At 35.8% G+C, this 21832-nt stretch overlaps 1 protein-coding gene across 1 annotated transcript in view; it reads left to right on the top strand.

Annotated features, from left to right (window-relative positions):
- Catsperb (cation channel sperm associated auxiliary subunit beta) overlaps window positions 1-21832 on the top strand; it is a 108009-nt gene that overhangs the window by 45217 nt on the left and 40960 nt on the right. The window contains exons 10-14 of the mRNA XM_015488451.1: window positions 701-767; window positions 1221-1267; window positions 1659-1811; window positions 3048-3206; window positions 14342-14486. Coding sequence (XP_015343937.1) covers window positions 701-767; window positions 1221-1267; window positions 1659-1811; window positions 3048-3206; window positions 14342-14486 — 571 coding nt within the window. The remainder of the gene's footprint in view (window positions 1-700; window positions 768-1220; window positions 1268-1658; window positions 1812-3047; window positions 3207-14341; window positions 14487-21832) is intronic.

Raw genomic sequence — 21832 nt, 5'->3', positions numbered from 1 at the left:
CACATACCATAAACTTTATCTTTTTAAATTGTATAATTCCATGTTGTTTTGTATTTTTACAGAGTTGTCTAACCATCACCACAATTTTAGAATATTTAAAAGGTTTTTATGCACATATGATAAGGATGTTATTACTGTGTCTATAAAAGTGTAAGAAAGTCTCCCTGTGTCTCAACAACAATTTGAAAGTCAGAATCTTCTCGTAACAGAATCATCTCAAATTGCATATAAGGAATACCCAGTGCATACCATCTCACTTCCTTTGAAGCTTCTCTCATGACCAATTTTCAATACCCTTTTCTTGCTGCTACTTGCTGCACTCAGGCATCCGTGAAGGCTCCTTAAACCTAACAGCTGCAGCTAATGCGGAATGAAAGATAAACCCTTTATGATAGACTAAGGGCAGATGCTAGCTTCAGAAAGATGGGTCATAGACAATAGCATCTTCAATAATGCAAACTAAGTCATGCAATTTCTCCTCTTTGTATTCCTTTTTTTGCGTGTATTGTTCAAAATCTGCATTCTAGCTTCTTATTTTCATTCTACAACCTTTTATTTCATTTGCATGTAGTTTTCCTCTCTATTTGCCTCCCATCCCTGAACTATCAAACCTTGGAATTTTTTGGTAAGTTTTTTTTCTGTTTTATAGCTTAAGTCTATATGTTAGTTAAGTGATATTTTCATTTATCTATTTTTATAGGTTGATTATATCAAAGGAAAATTATGGTATAATGAAAGATGTTTTGCCAACAAAGAACATTTTGAAGGTAAATTTTAGTTAACTATATATTAACAGGTTTTTTCAATATAGATGATATATAGAGATTAAATAAAATGGCATACATCAAAATAAAATAAAATGTAAAGATAAGTTTGATTTATACAAACTAATGGCCTAAAATAAAGGGAAAAACTAATTTAAATTTGAGACAATAGACACACCTGCAAAAAAATCTGTATTTGAGTATAAGTTGATAACACATCCTTGATAGTTATTTTTTAATTGTAGTTGGACACAATACCTTTTTTATTAATTTATTTTTATGTGTTGCTGAAGATCAAACCCAGGGCCTCGCACTTGTTAGGCAAGCACTCTACTGCTGAGCCACAACCCCAGCCCAACATCTATTATTTTTTGAAGACTATTTTATTAACACTAACCCTTCTAGTTCTAGAAATATATATGCTATTCATAATTCCTGTACCTTTATATTTTATAGTTGATTATATTACTATCACCTTTGACAGAAACAGGACTCTAAGTGAGGTATGATAGTAAATATTTTAAAAGGTAAGAATTTTTGTTATGCATGATTTCATGGATAGTTATTAGTCCAAAAAATGGAATTTATGTGGTGAAATGCTTAGCAATCAATCACTCTATACTCCCAGTGGTGGGTCTGATTAGCTTTAATAGCAGTTACCTAACTATGTTAAATCTAGGTCTACACAATGATTCTTGACAAATAATTTGTACCAGAAAGAGATGCTTTGCAATATTTCCTGGATTCATCTCCCTTAGAAAAGAAGCAAAGACTTTGAAGATTTAAACATTTGATTTGTAATTAGTTAGGGCAACACAATGGTTCATTAGTTTGTTTTACTATGATGACTTACATTTCTAAAACAGCATTAACTTTTCCCTTCTCTTTTTATAGTCGAGCTCTTGTTTTTTTGGTAAGGAACCATTTGTTGAATGGTTTCCTTGCTTACCTGACCAAGATAAAATAGCAACTTATATGCGCTCAAATGTGGTAACATTTCTCATGGACCAAGAGCACGATGCTGGAGTTTACCTCTTATACGACAAGGTAGGTTTTATAGCCCAGGTGATTGCTCGTGACACTCCCACAATGCAAATTTATCTTATCAAAAGCTATCTCCAAATTCTTGTTATCTTTAGCCATAGATCATGATAAAATTGGCTACAGCAAAATTATTTACAATGAAGAATACAGTTTGACACTTTAGAGATTCATCACCTCTGATTGTTCCATTTGATGACGGTGGAAACCATGATGCTAATGGCAGAGTGATGAATCTCTATTAGTTCTCCAGGAGAATATAAGCTGATAGTTTTTTCCTTATAAATTTAAGGTTCCATAAAGTGGTTAGTTAAGATGTGCAGACAATGGGACCTGTTGCCACATGTCTATGTTTTCTATTCCAAAGGTCCTTAATCCTTGTGATATTAATAGGAGGGGGAAAAACCTGTTAGTTTACACATGCAGTGTTCATTTATATGAGAGAAACTCAGTGATGAGTAATTTCAAGGGTGGCTAAAATTGGGGGATGATATTTTAATAGGTAAAGGTGAGTGGAAAAATATACCCCAAAATATGCCACTTTGGTGTCAAGATAATTTTAAACTGAACAATATTGAGATTCAATTGATGCATTTGTTTTGGGAAAACAGATGACTGGTTTTCAGGAGAATAACAGGAGATAAGAAGGTTAGATAACGTTTGTCCATCTAGATATCTCCCACAAGTGTAGGTTTTATTTTCAGTTTCTTTTCTGGGAGTAGATCTGCTCTGAAGAAAAGTTTATGACAGTCATTTCCCAGAAGTTGCTTTTAGTCAGAAAAGGAAGCTCTGAGAAAGATTTTCCTTCTGCATCAGTTGAATTCCAAAAGTCTCTTCAGCTTAAAATTATTCCAAAGTGATGTATTTTGGGATGTCATAGTCTGTTTCCCTTCAAGATCATGATATGAGAAAATTAGGATATGACTCAGGTATCCACACTTTTGGCATGAGAGTTATAAGCACGGTCACTTGATTCTGTCTGCCAGGTTCAGGAAAAATTCTATAAACTCTCTGTGCCCTTGATTATAAAATTTTAGACAAATTATTTTTGCCTCCTAAACTTAATTTCAACATCTGTAAAATGGAGAGCAGTGGAGTAAAGAAATATCAATGATTGCTAATCCTTCCAGTTCTATGCTGTCCCTATCTTACTCAAAATCTAAGAAACAGGTCTAAAGTTTGTAATGTGGACTAGTAATAATGATCAAATTCTTACAAATTCCTGATATTTTATTTATTTAGCTCAAGAAAACTACCATTGCCTCTGTGAATGTCATATCCAAGAACAACCCAAATTCCAAACCAAAGTTTCCACCTTTCCTATTTCCTCCCTCGTTTTCTTCTCCTGTTGGAATGGTATTTCATCCACGAAGCCACTTTTTGTATGCTTATGGCAATCAGGTATGTGCACATGAAATTTCTCCCTCTGTATAGGGGTAAATCACATAACTTATTAGGGGTAAATCGTTCTTTAAGTTACTCTGTGCTGAGTGATTGGACCTAAAGAAGTCACCCGTGATCAGGGAGGTAGAAATGAAGAGGAAAGATGATTTATTGACTACTTACTATGTATTAAGCTTGGTGTTTAGTGCCTGCTGTCAGCTTTTACCTTTTTATCAGTTCACTGTTGACTAGCAGATAAAAATAATCTGGGGATGTACCCCAGTGGGAGAGTGCTTGTCCAGCATTTGTGAGTCTCTGGGTTCAATCCCCAGTACTGCAAAAAAATATATATATATATATATTTAAAAGCAGTCATAGATAGACCAGATTTCTTCCTAATTTTGACAGTTATAATACATTTCTTCCCAACTCTTTTGCCATTAACAGACTAAAAGTATATATATATATATACACACACTTATTTTTATATATGTGTATTATATATATATATATATGTATTATTTATAAAATACATAAATAATACATATATATACATACTTAGTATATACACTTAGTATCTTAGTATATACATCTGGTGTTTCTGGCATTTAACATTGACCTTTCTTTATTTGCTTTGTCTAAGCATGATTTTCTGACTCTGTTGTTCTTTAAGTTCCTCCCAGTAGCATGCTCTATCCTCTGGCCTCCCATCATTCAGTTCTGTACCAGTAACTTGAAAAAAAAAAAAAACTTGATAAAGGAGATTTTATAACACCTATGGGATATCAGGCAGTTCAAAAGTAAAAAGTATAGGAGCTGGAGTTGTAGCTCAGCGGTAGAGCGCTTGCCTTACACGTGTGAGGCACTAGGTTTAGTTCTCAGCACCAGATATAAATAAATAAAGGTATTGTGTCCATCTACAACTAAAAATATTAAAAAATTTAAAAAATAAAAAAGTACTGCTGGCGGGGCTGGGGTTGTGGCTCAGTGGTAGAGCACTTGCCTAGCACATGTGAGGCACTGGGTTCGATTCTCAGTATCACATATAAATAAGTAAATAAAATAAATGTCTATCAACAACCAAAAATTATTAAAAAAAAAATAAAGAGCACAAAGTCACATTAAGCAAAGGTCAGAACTAAGAAACATTGCAGCAGTGACTTCCAATGAGAACAACAGATTCAATTTCTTTTTTTATTTTATTTTTAAAATAAAATTTAAAATAAAATAAAAATTTAAATATTTTAAAATAAAATAAAAATTTCTTATTTTATTTTATTTTTTATTTTTTTAGTTATACATGACTAAAATATATTTTGAAATTTTATACAACAATGGAGTACATCTTATTCTAATTAGAATCCCAGTTCAAATTCAGTTTCATAGTGAAGTTTCTCAAACATTCTGTAGAAATAAAAATTATGATGACTTCAGTTTGGTCAAGAGAGAGCAAGTTTCTCATAACTCAGGGATTGCATTTGAAGGTTGCAGTTTTACCTCACCAGAAACAAATTCCTCAACCTTTAACTTCCAAGTAAAAAATGCTATTTAGTTAGAATGTGCATTTTGGAAGCAAGTAGGTCTATAAAACAAAATCTAAGGTAATGCTCTCAAAAGGATGCTCAGAAGCATGCTGGTGTGCCATTATAGCAGACTCATGGTCTATAAACTCAGTGTTCACCCTGAATTTTTACAAATAGCTTAGGTATTTGAAAAGTATAAGATCAGTAGAAGTCTTATCACTTCTGTACAGGACTTTGGAAATGATGTACAAAGGCTGGATTATGGTATAGGAGAAAAATACGGATATGGAATTTATCCATTGAAACTTACCAAAAGCCTTTTTAGTATATCAGGTAAACACCCTTTAATTCTAACCTTTTTGAGGCTGTGATGGTTTCTGGCAGGCTGTTTTAAATATAAGCACCTACCTGCTGTCACTTCCTAACAAAGTCCTGAGGAATTCTTTGTTGATATTGAAAACAGCTCTTTCAGCTGAGTAATGGTTGTGATTGTTTATGACAATCAGGTACATACACATTGAATTTCACACTCAGTAATGGTGTCACTTCTTTTATGCTGAGTGGTTATACCTTAGTTAAAGAATGGAGTCACTCTGAGGTTCAGGGAGGTGGAAAGCCTACTGGAAGGAGAATGACAGGACAAGAATTAGACCAGTGCATACAAACAAATCCTTTACAAAGTTTTGTGGAAAAGTGAAGCAGTGAAATGGGCAATGTTTAAAGAGAAAATGGAGTTCAAGAGAATAGGGGTTTTTTTAAATGTATAGGAATAGGGAGAACCACCCCTTAAAATGGTGGCACAGTGCTGAGAGAGGGACCATGTGCCAAGAGTTTTAGCATGTCACTTGCTGTGGGGACAGAAGATCATGAGAGCACAGATATCTGGTTTCAAGTCCAAAGTGAGCCCTGTACCTCCTATCACTGAGTACCACAAGCTAGAGGAAGACACCTTCAGGGTATCCATAGCACTTGGACTTGATGCATTGCCTGCATCTGCTGGGGTTCTCTTTATCCTGACCAACAAGTATGGTTGATGGGTCTAAATTTGGAATGATGAGTCCCTCAGCTATAATCAGCAGTGAAGGAGACTCAGCCAGCCCACTGCACCATATCAACCACGGCATCGCCACACCCTCATCCCTTGATGCCAGGCCCAGCATGGTAGTCATTAGCATGACCTGAATTCCAATTAAAATTGAGAACCCCTAGGTTTTAGAGACACAGCAGCCACAAGTCTCACATATGTTTCAGAGAAATTATGTTTAATCCCATAAAACTTCACAGACATTAAAAGACTCTTAACCATGTCATCTGTGTTGAGGATGTTAATGTTTATTTCAGCAAAGTATGTCATGGCTTTTAAAAACTCCTTTTAAGCCTTCTAGTTTTGATGTCACCTTGTAGGCTGGGCTCTCTGTGAGGCTGAAAGCTCTAGGCATTGTTCTTTTTGGATCCGAGAATGCACAGTAGAAACTACAGGAGCCACCAGTATCCCCTATATACTTTAATGCCACTGAGATGGGCACTTCCATCGGCCACTGACAGGGCTGCCCCTTCCTCCAATCATCACCATGTTCCTTTTTGTTTTTTTTCCCCCTGACCTGTGAAGCAGCTCCTACCACCATCTACCACCAATAAAGAGAATTTTAAAACTATGTGCCAGGGGCCATCTTTTAAACAAAACTAGCTATTCTCTTGCTTTACTAAAACAATCCAGTTGCCACAAGAAAGCCTGATACATTCCAGCTGTGCTGCAGCCTCACATTTCCACTTGGAAGTATGGGGTCTCCCTGTTCTTCCTAGAACAATGTGCTGTTCTCTTAGAACCTCATCACCCTGCAACTCCAGTGGAGAAGAGTCACAGACAGCACCCAAGCAGAGGGAGAGATGGCAGGGTAAGAAGAGGAACCAGGCCCAAGTGTTGGCACAGCGTAGGTCTCAGAGAAAAGAATGGAAACCAATCCTTATTTTATTTGTTCATTTATTTTTGGTGGAGAAAAATCATACTCTTTTTATAGGTACACTTACCCACTCCTTCCTCTGCTCCCTGGAATGGCTCATGGTGAGTGTGACTGTAGAAAATTCCTTGGAATGGGTGTTTCTCCAGGATCCTCTTTAGCTCCTAGAGCTGAATAAGCTTTGTCTGTAGGAGGTCTTGCCTGTTAACTGTCCATCCTACGAGGACCCCAAGGGACCAAAGGAATCAAAGAATAAGATCCTTCCTGCTAGTCCATTGTTATAATGTGGAAATGAGGTATCTCCAAAAAGCTCCTGTTAATGCAAGAAAATTCAGAAGTAATATGACTGGATTGTGAGAGCGGTGACCTAATCAGTCCAACCTAGTTTCAATGGCTGGGGAATTACTATAGGCAGGTGAGGCATGGCTGGAGGAAATGGGTCACTGGGAATGTGCTCTGGAAGGGTGCATCTTCCCTGTGAGCCCCCCCCCCCCTGTTTCCTTGCTGCCACAAGGGAAGCAACTTCCCTTCACTGCACCCTTCCACCATGATGTGCTGTCTCACCTTAGACCCAGAGCAATGGAGTAGGCCATCTATGGACTAAGACCTCTGAAACCATGAGCCCCAAATAAACTTTCCCTCCTCTAAGTTGTTCTTGTCAGTATTTTGGTCACAGTGATGAAAAGCATCCATGATCCGGGGATTGCTTTCTTTTCCCACTTCCACTTATTCTTGACTCAGAGAACTTTTAGGACCTAATGGACTCACCATTTTAAGAACAAGATGAGTTAAAGGGGAAGTGAAGTAAAAATTGCCCTTCTCCAGCCCCTCTTGTGATACCAGTGGATGTGTCACCTGTTCTCTGGTCAATCTGTATGTTTACTTTGTTCACTTTAATCCATGCCTTACTCCAAAGTCACCCTCTCCCAATAAAGGCAGTAGTTTACCCTATTTTTTTAACTTGATTTGCTGGGGAGATAGAAAGGGGTGACTGTCCTTGCTTGATAGGAAAGGCACATTTGTGGGGCCTAAGACTCTCCCAGATTTGCTTACATGTTGGCTAAGTAGACTTGTGGCTTGGTTCAGCTCTCTCTACATGCACTGGGGTCCCCAATGCATGAAAGCAGGTTAGAATGTCTTTATGAGTGGTACTTGGAAAAATATGGTAGTTTTTATGACCCAATGTATTTGGGGGACAGTGTTGCATAGCAACAGAAAATAGATTCTATGCCTTTGGCAATTTTACCTGGGAATTAAGAATCCTACCTAGAGGTTTATTCCCTGGATCCTGTGGATGATGCTTCTTCATGTGAGGTTCCCAGCCTAACTCTATAGATGTTCCCATAGAGTTAAAAAATGGTAAGCTTTCCATTTCACCTGGGGCTTCAGGTTTTCTCCAGGGCCTCAAGGCATGTTTATGTAGCCCCTCCAGCTCCCCTCACCTGCTCCCCATTGCTCCATGTGAGGCTGTTCCCCATCCTTCCCTGTCAGCCCCTTAAGTATAGGCCCTCTTCCAAGCATAGCTTTAGGGAGTAAGCTTGAGGACGATGTTCTTTTATTATTGTAAACCATCACCTCCTTTCCAGCCTCCCAGACTCCATCCATCCCTGCATCTTTTATTCTGCCATTTTCCTCACCTTGTGCTATGACAATGGGGTGTTATTTCCAGAGAGGCTTATGGGAGCATTCGATTTATGGTTTCTTATAAATACTTTATTGTCTAGTGAAAAAAAATATAAGAATAATCATGCTATGTGCTGATGGGAATTATTCAGCAGAGGGGAAAATCAATTAAGAAGAAAGAGAAAAGGAGAGGCAAATCTGTTGAAGTGATGCTTTTAAATAAATAAAACAAAATGGTATATATGCACTAGTGGAGAGACCAGCCTTAGATAGTAGTTCAGACATTAGAGTGAAAAATGGAGGAGGAATATTGGGAATTTAGGGAAAGAATACAGAGTAAAATGTCACAGAAAAAAATAGTAATGAATTGACTAAGGGAATGCAATGTGATTGCTGGTACCTTTTACTCATTAACTAAAAGTATGACCACTTCAGCGATACTGATACTCTTCTCCATGGTCAATTATGGGGGTACACACATAGTGGAGAAAACAGAGAGTTGTGTTTAACCATGATTGAAGCTTTATCAAGAAATTAAGAAGTAAAAGGGAGTATATAAGGGAATGAAATAGTACAAAGAAAAAAAAGAAAGTGAAGGCATGAATTTTGGAAAGTAGTAAATAAAACTTTCTTTGAAAAATATATGATTATCTACACAGAAAACCTAAAAGATACATACAAATTACTAGAACAAACAAAAGAATTAAGCAGTGTGGAAGAAAAAATTAATTGCATTTCTACACATGACCAACAAATTTGAAAGCATAATTTTCAAGATACTATGTACATTAACAAAAACAAAGAACAGAGTTGGTGTGGTTGCTCAATGGTAGAGCACTTGCCTGACATATTTGAGGCACTAGGTTCAGTTCTCAACACCATATATAAATAAATAAAATAAAGGTCCTTCAGCAACTAAAAAAAAATTTTTTTAACTCACACAAAATTATAAGGTACTTAAGAATAAATCTAAGAAAAGTTTTCCAAGACACATATATACAAAATTATAAACTTCACTGAAAGACATTTAAAATTCTGTCAACAAATGGGCATAAACATATTTGTGGACAGGAAAATTCGCAGTCCTTTAATATCAATTCTCTCTTAAATTAATCTATAGATCTAATACAACTCTAATCAAAATCCCATCAAGATTTGTCATAGAGTTTAAGTGTATACAGTAAACTGAGAATAGTCAAGACACTTATAAAGAAAATAAAGAGGAGGAATTGGCACTGGGTATTAATGCATTTTAAAAAACAAGTAATTATGATGTGATTTTGGCTAGGGAACAGAAAAATTGGCTGACAGAAAGAACTAACAATCCCACAAGCACAATCATTCATATATGGAGAATTGATAAAGGCCCAAGAGGCATTACAACTGAAGAGGAAACAGGCACTGATCAAAATGGGATGGGAAGAATTGGCCATAAATACAGAAAACATGAACTGCATCCCTGCATCACAACATACATCCTGATAGATAAATAATTCAAATATCCAAATTTTAGAGGAAAATATAAGTGCCTATCTTTCTGAAATCAAGGTAGAAAAAGCATTTTAAAACAAGGCTCAAAAGTACTAACCATAAAAAGTATTAATAAATAAGGTCATTTTCATTCAAAAGACTTCTGGGACTGAGGGTAATTCTCAGTGGTAGAACACATGCTTAGCACATGCAAAACTTAGCATTTTCAATTCTTAGCAGCACACACACACACACACACACAAATTCTGGGTCAGCAAGAAGGCAAATGAAGGGATGGGAGGAAAGAATCAGTATTACTTTATTTTAAGATAGTCACACTACCCAGGAAGCTATATAACGTTACTTGAAAGTGGATAGAGGGGCTGGGGATGTGGCTCAAGCGGTAGCGCGCTCGCCTGGCATGCGTGCGGCCAGGGTTCGATCCTCAGCACCACATACAAAGATGTTGTGTCCGCCAAATACTAAAAAATAAAAAAAATTAAAAAAAAAGAAAGTGGATAGAGATTAGCCCACTTTCAAACTGCTTTAAAAAGTTTTTTAAAAGAAAATAAGTGATATACTAATAAAGGAGAGAAAATGGAATCCCATAAAATGATCAATTAAAGCCACAAAAGATGGGAAATGAGTGAAAGGCAAAGTTGGAACAAAGCAACAAAGAGAAAATGGTAACAAATATGATAGATCATTGCACTGTTTCAACAATCACTGTCAACATCAGAGTTCTAACTACACCAATCCAAAGTCATAGATTATCAGAGTGATCTAAAAAAAGACTCAATTATAAACTGTCTATGAGAAACCCAACTGGAATAAACATTGAGGAGTGATGTAGTTCACAAGTAAACAGGGAAATACAAATCAAGAGTGCAATATGCTGTTGTTTACAGCTATATATTTGGCGAAGCTCATTCTGATGATACAAAATGTTTAAGAGAATGTGGAGCAGCCAGATCTCTTATTTACTGCAGATGGAATAAATTACAACTATTTTGCAAAGCAATATGGTGTTATTATCCTGTAAATTTGAACAGTTGCATATTCTATGACCCATAGATATCACTTTTAGCAAAGGAAACACATACATGAATAGATATTTTTAGACTTCATCTGGCACTGTTAGCAATAGCATTAAATAATGAAAAACAATCGAGATGCCTAGTAGGAAAATGAATAAGTAAAGTTTATTCACGTAGGGAATTATTATACAGCAATGGAAAAACAAATAAAAGCACTCAGTTCATATATGTACATATTATATAATATGTATATATAATAATATATAATATATATTTTATCCATAATCACACAATATGTGTAATTATCCAACATGTATAATTATAAGTAAATAATTTGGGGGAAGAAGTAAGTTCTAGAAGATGAGATATAGTATAGTAACTGTTTTAGTCAGGTTTTTCATGGCTGTGACCGAAAGACCTGATGAGAACAGTTTTAAAGGAGGAAAAGTTTATTTGGAGGCTCACAGTTTCAGAAGTCTCAGTACATAGACAGCTGGCTCCTTTCCTCAGGGATTGAGGTGAGGCAGAACATCATAGTGGACGAGTCTGGCAAGGGAAGCAGCTCACATGATGATCAGAAAACAAAGAGAGACTCTACTCACCAGATGCAAAATATATACCCCAAAGGCACATCCCCAATAACCCACCTCCTCCAGCCACACGCTACCCCCTTTTAGTTAATCCCATCATGGGATTACTGTACAGATGGGGTTAAACTCTCATAATCCAATCACTTCACCTCTAAACCTTCTTGCATTGTCGCACACATGAGCTTTTGGAAGACACCTCACATCCAAACCATAACATTAACTATATAAAGAGAAAAAATAAGTAAAATAAATCAATGTATTTTGAATACACATGTGCTAATTTTTTTTATATGAAGGGAATGAAAAACAAAAAAAGTCAGGATATTGTATATCTCTGAAGGAGAAGGCAGGGAAACCAGATTGAAGAGAAACACATAGATTCATGTAAATTACTAACAATGTGCCAGTTCCTAAGTTGGGGGTCTCAGTTACATATGTTCATTATATGATTAAATGAGTAATATAAAGAATATATTAGTGCACCATGCATGGATCAATAATTTTTTGTTTGTTTTTTAGTTGCAGTTGGACACAATACGTTTATTTTATTTTTATGTGGTACTGAGGATCGAACCCAGCACCCCGCATGTGCTAGGCAGGCACTCGATCACTGAGCCATAACCCAAGCCCCAACATGGATCAATAATTTTAAATATATAGAGAAACTGCAATGAGATGCCACTTTTTTCATTCAAGTAATCAATAAAAATTAAAAATAAATATTGATTATCAAATATTGATGAGATCTGGGGAAATAAATATTCTTACACACTACCGGTGGGAACATAAACTAGTTCAGCAAAATTAGAATCATTTTGTTAGTATATATTAAAATTATAGAAATATATCTAGCATCTGATTCATCAACTCAACTTTTTAGTACTGATCTAGATATATAGCAGGCAGTACAAAGAGGCAGATAAATGAATTTCCACTGCAATATTGTTTATAACAGTGAAAACCAAACCTAACCCTAACCCTAACCCTAAATATAAATGTGTATATAATATATCCACAAATTGGATACTAGGTCATAGAACAGAGACTATGGAGGTCCACAAGAGCTAACAAAATGAGAGCTATTGTTGAGTGGCAAATGTAACTTCTAAAATATCAAGCACAGACACGTCAAACAACTTTCAACAAATTATTCAAGGTCTGGGGTTCTGGCTCAGTGGTAGAGTGCTTGCCTAGCATGTTTAGGCACTGGGTTTGATTCTCAGCACCGCATATAAATAAATGAATAAAATAAAGATCCATCAACAACTAAAATAATATCCTTAAAAAAAAACAAATTATCCAAAGCACCTTCTCCCACACACTCCTCCCCACTACCCTGCTCACAAACCCAGTAACATGCAGGGTCCAAAGAATGGGAAATGGAAGCCCACATATCAAATGTTTAGGATTGAGGACTGTGCTACACCAGCAAGGTGCACTGCATCCTGAATGATAGGAGTAGGTGCATTTGTAACATTCAGACCCACTCAGCATGCAGGATACCTCACGCTCAAGTTCAAAGGTGAACCACACCCAGGCACCCTCCTACCCTCCTCCTATCATAAAATAAAATCAGGACTATATACTTCTACTAGTATATACACATATATGTAAGTGTAACTGTATAGAATTTTCAAATTGATAACAGGTTGCTTCTGGAAAAAGATAGAGGCGACCAGGATTATATCTTAAGAGAAGACCACAATGTAAAGAGAGTAGATAGTGGTCTAAGATAGTTCGGCTCATTTATAAAGCTTTAAATTTTAAGGAAAAAACATCCACTTTTGGTCATAGCTTGTTAACTAAAATTAATGTTAAAAAAGAGATTAAAACACCAAAAATCTTCACTTGAATGAAACTTAGGCTATTAAAAGAGCTGGCAATGCCAGGTATGGTGATGTACACTTGTAATCCCAGCAGCTAGAGAGGCTGAGACAGGAGGATCACCAGTTCAGAACCAGCAACGGCGAGGCACTTAGCAACTCAGTGAGACCTTGTCTCTAAATAAATTACAAAATAGGGCTGGGGAGGTGGCTCAGTGGTTGAGTGCCCCTGAGTTCAATCCTCGGTACCCCCGCCCCCACTAAAATAAAGAGGTAGAAGAATAATATCCCACTGTATGTGTGTACCACATTTTCTTTATCCATTCATCTGTTGATGAACACTTGAGCTAACTCCTATCGTGGCAATTTTGAATTTTGGAACATTAAACATGTGAGTAGAGATATTGCTTTGAAATTCTGATTTTAGATATATACTCAAGGGGCTGGGGTGATGGCTCAGCAGTAGAGTGCTCTCCTAGCATGTATGAGGCCCTGGGTTCAATCCTCAGCACCACATAAAAATAAATAAAATATAAAGGTCCAGCAACAACTAAAAATAAAAATTAAAAAAAGTAGCAAGCAGGTTTCATCCTATACACGACCTGATTTATTCCCCAAATGCTCTTACCTAAGGATGAGGAAATAGAGAATCTAGAGGATATAGTGGAATTAGTGATTTGGGGATCTTCTAAGACTTCAGGATACCCTCCTTTAAATAACAAGGGGGCTCTTCCCACAAAATATGTGTGCATGTGTATTTGTCAAATACCTAGAACATGAGCTTTCATGTCAATAAAGAATAAACACCTTCCCCCATATTCAAATACACCCAGCATCTATCTTTTTATAAACAAAGGAACTCCATTTGGGAAGTGATAGGAATAACCTTGTTTTTTCATATGTTCACCATCCATACTAAGCAGGCCTGACACTTTGCCACAGACACTGTCACAGACTGTAGGATGAAACTAGAAGGTAGACTTAATGAATAAGGAGTCTATATACATGTAAATGTGCATGTGTATGTCTGTGGGGGTATGGGAAAGATTACATGACTTTGCTTACATAGGAATATTAGGCATACAAATGGCAGCTCTTTACTGAGGTTATTATGTCTTTATTCCCACAGATTTGGCTTTCAGTGGATGGTGGCAACACTTTTGGATTATTAGCTGACTTTCATGATGATATTGTAAAGACCTCTTATCACAGTTATTATACTTCAGATATTACTTTTATTTGCCTAAGTGGAAGAGTTTTTTTGACAAAAGCAGGTGAGGAATTTTCTTCTATTGGTGTAAGCACTACATGTGGTCCAGAGATTAAAATATATATATGAAAAACATGCTTTATTAACCAACTAATCCTAAACTCTCAACCCTGTTAGGCGTGTTAGATTTGTAGAACCTAAACAAATTGGATCCTGGGAACAACCTTGAAGAAAAAGAATGCAGGGTCAGCATGCAATGTTCTCATTTGTAATTTCAGTACTGTTTTACTTTCCCAGAAGCCAAATAACCATAGATGCTACTTACCAAGCCACAATTGTGCTTAGCAAGTTACAGTGGTATCTCATTTAATATTCACAACAACTTCACCAAACTAGGCAATGTTAGCTTACTTTTGCTGATTAAATGGATGTAACTAATATCACATAAATATAAGAGATGGAGTTCTGTGAATGATATTTTTGCACTCTCTCTTCCCAATTTGATAATCTTGTGATTTCATTGATTAAGTGTACATAGTTCCTATCAGTTTGTTTACACAATGAAAGAAAGAGCTAATATTAATTGACCTAACAATTACCCACTCCTTTTCAACTAAGTAGAATTTTGCTATCTAATCCAGGAGCCTAGAATAATAATGTGACATGGTTCTCAATTTTATTTCTATAGCTCTATGATCTGCATTCTCATTTTATTTTGTCATTTTATTATTGAATCTTTGAGGTTTTTGGTTGAATTTATTAAAGTTCTTTATGGAAAATATAAAGGAGATTTTGCCTCCTACCTTGGGATGTGTTTATCTCAACTAAATTCTTTGTATCTTTTACATGCTGTGAGTTCTTCCCCCTCCCTTCTTGCCTTCCCCTATTCTATCTCTTCCTCTTTATCCCTTTTCTTCCTTCAGTCGTTCCATCCCTACTCCTCTCCTTCTCCTTTTTTTCATCTAGTTCATAACTACAGTGTGCAGCACTGGTCAGAGCCCATTTGCTCTGACACTGTGGAAGTGAACTCTTCTTCACACCCATTTGCTTCACCTCATTTGGGTACAACCTGGACTCATTTCCTCAATTCACTACAGTGCCAGGGTCTCTATTCTGACCTCAGATTGGAAATTTGAGGTCCTAAGCATTTTTTCTCTCAGTAAACTCTGATACAGTCATAAAATACATGCTCCCCTACTATTTTTGTAAAAGCAACGGTTGTCATTGAAATAAAATGCAGTTTCCCTATTGACCACCTCAAGTGTTGCTGTTATGGTTTCAATCTTAAATGTCCCCCAAAGGCTCATATGTTAAAGGCTTTGTCCCCAGCTTGTGGTGCTATTGAGAGGAGATAGAAACTTTAGGAAGTGGGCCTAGTTGGAGGATGTAGTTCACTGTGGGCCTATTGGGATCCAAGGGCATACTGAGATCTTGGTCCTTTCTCTCCCATTCATATTCATCCATTCATATTCATATTCTCTCTCTCTCTCTCTCTCTCTCTCTCTCTCTCTCTCTCTCTCTCTCCAACTTTCCTCCACCATTCACTCCCTGCCATGATGTTAAGTCTCACCACACCACAAGCACAAAACCGACAGAGCTAAGTGACCATGAACTAAAACCTTTGTCTCCTTTGAGTTGATTGATCTTTCTCAGGTATTTTGTCATAGCAAAGAAAAACTAACAAAGTTGTGCTCCATAGACACTCTGCTCCATACTCCTTCCAGTAAAATCTGGGTAATTGTGAAACCCTTGCTTGCTATGGATTACTGGTATCACAATATCTACCAGGCATAAGAGGTCATCTGTACATTCATTAACTACGTGAGCAGCTCAGTTCCAGAATCCCACCTCTATATTCTATTTCCTTAGAAACATTTCTGAATAAATATATGTATATATACACACACATATATAATACATGTATATGAAATATATATGTACATATATATGTTTATATATTATTAATACTAAAGAAAAAATATGTATACACCCACACATTATATCAATTTTGGACCAGGCAGGAAATACACTTTTACTCAGTTATTTTACTTGAAGAATCTTTTGAAAGAGAAATCATTTGAAAATGGGGAGACAGAGTTAAAGGAACCAACAAAGATATTGACACTGAAAGAAAGCCATTAGCTCCTTTACCTAAAGGAGTAAGATGATAGAAAGACAGACACACAGACTGACTGACCTAAACCCCAGCAAAGCTGGAATGAAAGAGGATCAACATTATAAGAAGTAAAAAGTAGGAAGCTCACAGTTACTGCTAGAACTGTATCACTAAACCAGGGGAAAAGGGGGGGTAAAATGACTTCATCTTCTGTTTCCTCCTTCTTATCTCCTGCAAGTCCTATCACTTGCCAAACACAATCATAAGTCAGGTGCAATCAGAGCACAGGGATCAACCTTCCAGTGCACCAAACAGGGAAAAAAAAAGTCTAAGAATGGATCTGGAGGAATAGTCAGAGAAAAAATAAGCATCATGTGTTTTGTTTTGTTTTTTAAAGAGAGAGAGAGAGAATTTTTTAATATTTATTTTTTTAGTTTCCGGTGGACACAACATCTTTATTTTATTTTTATGTAGTGCTGAGGATCGAACCCAGGATGCCAGATGAGCGTGTTACTGCTTGGGCATCATGTGTTTTGAAATAAAAATCAACTTAGCAAGGTTACTTTGAAAAAAGTAAAAGTAACATGCAAGAAAAATAAATTGACAATATAAATTATAAATTATTTCAGATTATAAATATAAACCATAGAAGCATATCCAGATATAGAATAAGCAAACATTCTAAACAGTCAAACGTGATAAATATAGATGGTGAAGATTCTGGAACTGCGAATTTAGAAATTTTCAGTGATAAATGGAAATGGTGCCTGTATAGTTCTCTGATTCATCTACAGTTCCTGGCACATGATAGTCATCTGATATGAATGGCTGGAAGGATGAATGAATATTAAAAATAAGAAGAGGGAAGGAAACCAGAATCAATAATAAGACATTAATTTAAAAAAAAACCTGAAAACACCAATAAAATAAGCAAAAACACTTTTTTGTATTATTTGAAATAGAAAATGCAGATTGTGTTAGTCAGCTTTGGTTACTATAACAAATACTTGAGGTTATTAGCTTATAAAAATAAAAGGTTGCCTCAGAGTTTTGGAGGTTTCAAACCATGATTGATTGGCCCATTCCTTTTGGGCCTGTAGTGAGTTAGCATCTGAGAGTGGCAGCACATGGCAAAATTGCATGACCAGGTTGCTAAATAAAGAGAGAGGAAGAGGGGGAGATCCAATAATCCCCTTCAAGACCACGACCATGTCATCATTTCATTCTTCTTTATGGCTGAGGAATATTTTGTTGTGTATATACCACAGTTTCTTTATCTATTCATCTGTTGATGGGCACCTAGGTGTGTTCCTTAGCTTTGCTATTGTGAATTGAGCTGCTATAAACATTGATGTGGCTGTGCACTATAGTATGCTGATTGTAAGTCCTTTGGGTATAAACTAAGGAGTATAATAACTGGGTCAACTGGTGGTTCCATTCCAAGTTTTCTAAGGAATCTTCATACTGCTTTCCATAATGGTTGCACCAGTTTGCAGTCCCACCAACAATATATGAGTGAACTTTTTTCTCCACATCCTCACCAACATTTATTGTTGCTCATATTCTTTATAATTGCCATTCTGATTAGAGTGAGATGAAATCTCAGTGTAGTTTTAACTTGCATTTCTCTAATTGCCAGAGATTGTTGAACATTTTTTCATATATTTGTTGAACAATCATATTTCTTCTGTGAAGTGTTCAGTTCCTTTGTCCATTTATTGGGGGTTATTTGGGGTTTTTTGGTGTTAAGTTCTTGAGTTCTTTGTGTATCCTGGAGATTAATGCTCTAACTGAGATGCAGGTAATAATGATTTTCTCCCATTGAGCAGGCCCTCTATTATGTTCTTAATTGTTTCCTTTGCTGTGAAGAAGATTTTTAGTTTGATACCATCCCATTTATTGATTCTTGATTTACTTCTTATGCTTTAGGAGTCTTATTGAGGAAGTCAGTTCTTAAGTTGACATGGTAGAGAGCTGGGCCTCCTTCTTCTTCAGAGTAGGCTTTAATGCGTAGGTCCTTGATCCACTTTGAGTTGAGTTTTGTGCAGGGTGAGAGATAGGAGTTCGGTTTCATTCTACTACATATGGATTTCCAGTTTTCCCAGGATCATTTGTTTGAAGAGGCTACTCCAATGTATGTTTACGGCACCTTGGTCTATTATGAGACAACTATGTTTATGTGGGTTTGTCTCTGTGTCTTCTATTCTGTTTATTGGTCTTCATGTCTATTTTTATATCAATACCATGCTATTTTTGTTACTATAGCTTTATAGAATAATTTAAAGTCTGGTACTGTGATGCCTTCTGCATCCCTTTTCTCACTAAGGATTGCTTTGGCTATTCTGGCAGGCCCCACATCTTAAAAGATTTCACCTCTTAATAGCACCATAGGCTGAGCATTAGTTTTTAATACATGATACTTTAGGGGACATTCCTACTCCTTCCAATAGCACCATAGACTGGGCCTTAGTCTTTAATACATGATACTTTAGGTAACATTCCAGATCAAAACCATAGCATAAATCAATTTAAAAGGAACAAAAATGAAGCCAGCCTTGAATTCTGTTGCAACAATAAATACCCAATTTTCTCCTATAGAATCTTCAAAGAAAAATAGTATTGCCAAAGAATTTGGAACCAACACATTATTCATATGCAAAGTCAACAGAAACATGTTGTAAACACTCTATTTCATCAAACTTAAGAGTCCCTTGATTGTGAGGTACTCTGTCCAATTAACATAAAATCTTTAATACAATGTTTTCCATAGTTCTAAGTGATGCATGAATTGCTCTGACATTATTTCTCCTGGCTGTTGTTTGATATGATAAGACAATCCTTTTGTGTGTATCTCAGGAGTAAAACATCATGCAATTTTCTTTTACTTTGTTGTCTTCTCTTGCTGCACCCACAATAACTGTTCCAATGCCAAATTATAATGTAATATTTTTGAAGACATTTTAAATAGCAATAAACTCAGTATTGAGTTTCAATAAACCAATGATTCAAGAAACTCAGAGATGACAGTACAAATAACTGGGAGAAAGTCAGCCAGTCCTACAGATCTGTAGGTTCTGCATTTATAGATTCAACCAACTGAGGATCAGAAATATCTGGAAAATTTGCATCTGTACTGAATGAGTACAGATTTTTTTTCTTGTCATTATTCCCTAAACAACACAATTTTAACTATTTACATAGCATTTACATTGTATTATTATAAATCATCTAGAGATTATACTAAAAGTATACATGAGGATGTAGATAGGGTATATGCAAATATTTGCCATTTTATATAACAGACTTGAGCATCTTTCTATTTGGATTATCTGATGGGTCCTGGAACCAATACCCTGCTAATACCAATGGACCACTATGCTTGCAAGTGACACGTTAACCACCATGGTATGAGTGCCACCTGGTGGAAAACGGTTGTTAAAATACATCAATTAAAAGTCCCAATTGCCTAGGTGTTAAAATGTGAAATGAGTGTGGTTATAGATGCAATATGGCATATTGAACCTTATCAATTATATTAGCAAAGTTTTACTATAGGAAAGCCCACTGGACAGTAAGAAAAAGCCCTGACAATGTATGTTTTGAGTAAACAATTATGAGTATTATTATTGCAAGAAATAAAAATGTGAAAATCTAAAAAATCTCACAATAAATAATCAAGAAATTTTAAAGATTAGGAATGAAACAAAAAGTTAAAGCAAAAAATCCAAGGTTTTGACATCCTTAAAAGGCAGTCCCAATACTATTTCCTTATCTGAGTATAAGTAAACATGGAATTAGGAATTTCATTGAATCCTTTATTGTAACATAAATAGATTTTTAATGTATTTACATTTAAATTTTCAAATAAAAATTTTAGTTTTAAATTTAAAAAATGAAAATGTATTATATGCTCTTAAAAAACAAAAGGAAACAAAATAGCCCATACAGAATAGCATGAAAAAGAAGAAAGAAAACAAAGCAGAAATTTTACAGAGTGTAAAACAGAATAACCCCAAGAAGAGCTGATCTATAGTTATCATCATGGGTTTTTTTATTTATATATTCTACTCAGTTGTGCATGACAGTAGAATGCTCTTCGATTCATTGTACACAAATGGAGCACAGTTTTTCACTTTCACCATAGTTGTTGAATGTTCACTTATTCAATAACATTTATTGAGTGCTTTTTACATGCTCAGCACTGTTCTACTCACCAGGAATATGCAATCCCTTTTCTCATGGATCTTACATATGTACTGGTCAGGAGAGATTAATAATTAACAAATATACAAAAATAGTCTGTATGTGAGATAAATGCTACAAAAGAAAACAGGAAAGGTAAGGAAGTGCTGGTGGGGTCTAGGGCATGTAGCTGTGAGGGAGTGCTCTGGCCCAGTTTGCCTTTTTAATAAAGCAGTGTGAAGAGGCCTGAAGAAGAGGAGGGAGCAAGCCCGGCATATCTCCAAGGATAATGTGTATTTCTCCTTTAAAGGCAGAGTCTTGCTTTGACTTTAAAAATCCCAAAATATGTTGCCAAGAGAGAAATATCTTAAAGCAAAAAAGAATAAACATCAAGACTTGAAAAAAAAAAACATGCCAATTAAATTGAGAAGAAAAGCATAGCTAGTAATCTTAGCATTCAAAGAAACATTTTTAGACCAAAAATGTTGAATAAACATTGTACTTCTTTGTGTGATAAAATATCAACAGTAAAAATTCATCATCATTGAGTCAGTGTTCTAAAATAATATATTATATAAGCTCGAATTATAAGGAATACTAGAAAGATTAAATAAAGTGCTATTGTATAAGAAATTTTAAATTAATAATGTTAATCTTTAATACATGAAGGTCAAGGTGAGAGTATAAGGGAACATTCCATATAGAAGAATTAAGAAGTACTATTGAAATATATGTAAGTCTGGGGCTTAGCTCAGCAGTAGAACACTTGGCTAGCACATACAAAGCCCTGGGTTTGATCCCCAGCACTGTAAAAAAAAAAAAAAACATTGGTTAGACAAGTGAAGAATTATGGCCCAGAGTCTATTCAAGGTGGTGAGAATGATAGATGGCATCCATCATGAGCCAGAATACTGAAGGGCTCTACTCAGAATAAGGATGAACCAGAAGTAAATTTAAACACTCTCATATGCATCCCCAAGGAATTCAGCAAGGTTATCTTATTGTTAAGCAAGTAGGGAAAAAAAGAAACAAAAACACTATGTGAGAAGTTGTGGCCATTGAAAGGTCTCTGTAAGACTTAAAGCCTCAGATTGCATTGTCTGGGTGCTCAA

The sequence above is a fragment of the Marmota marmota genome, unplaced genomic scaffold, assembly GCF_001458135.2.
Source record: "Marmota marmota marmota unplaced genomic scaffold, marMar, whole genome shotgun sequence".
NCBI classification, from domain to species: Eukaryota; Metazoa; Chordata; class Mammalia; order Rodentia; family Sciuridae; genus Marmota; species Marmota marmota.
Note: the sequence above shows the minus strand (reverse complement) of the source record. Positions and strands in the feature narration are given on the sequence as shown.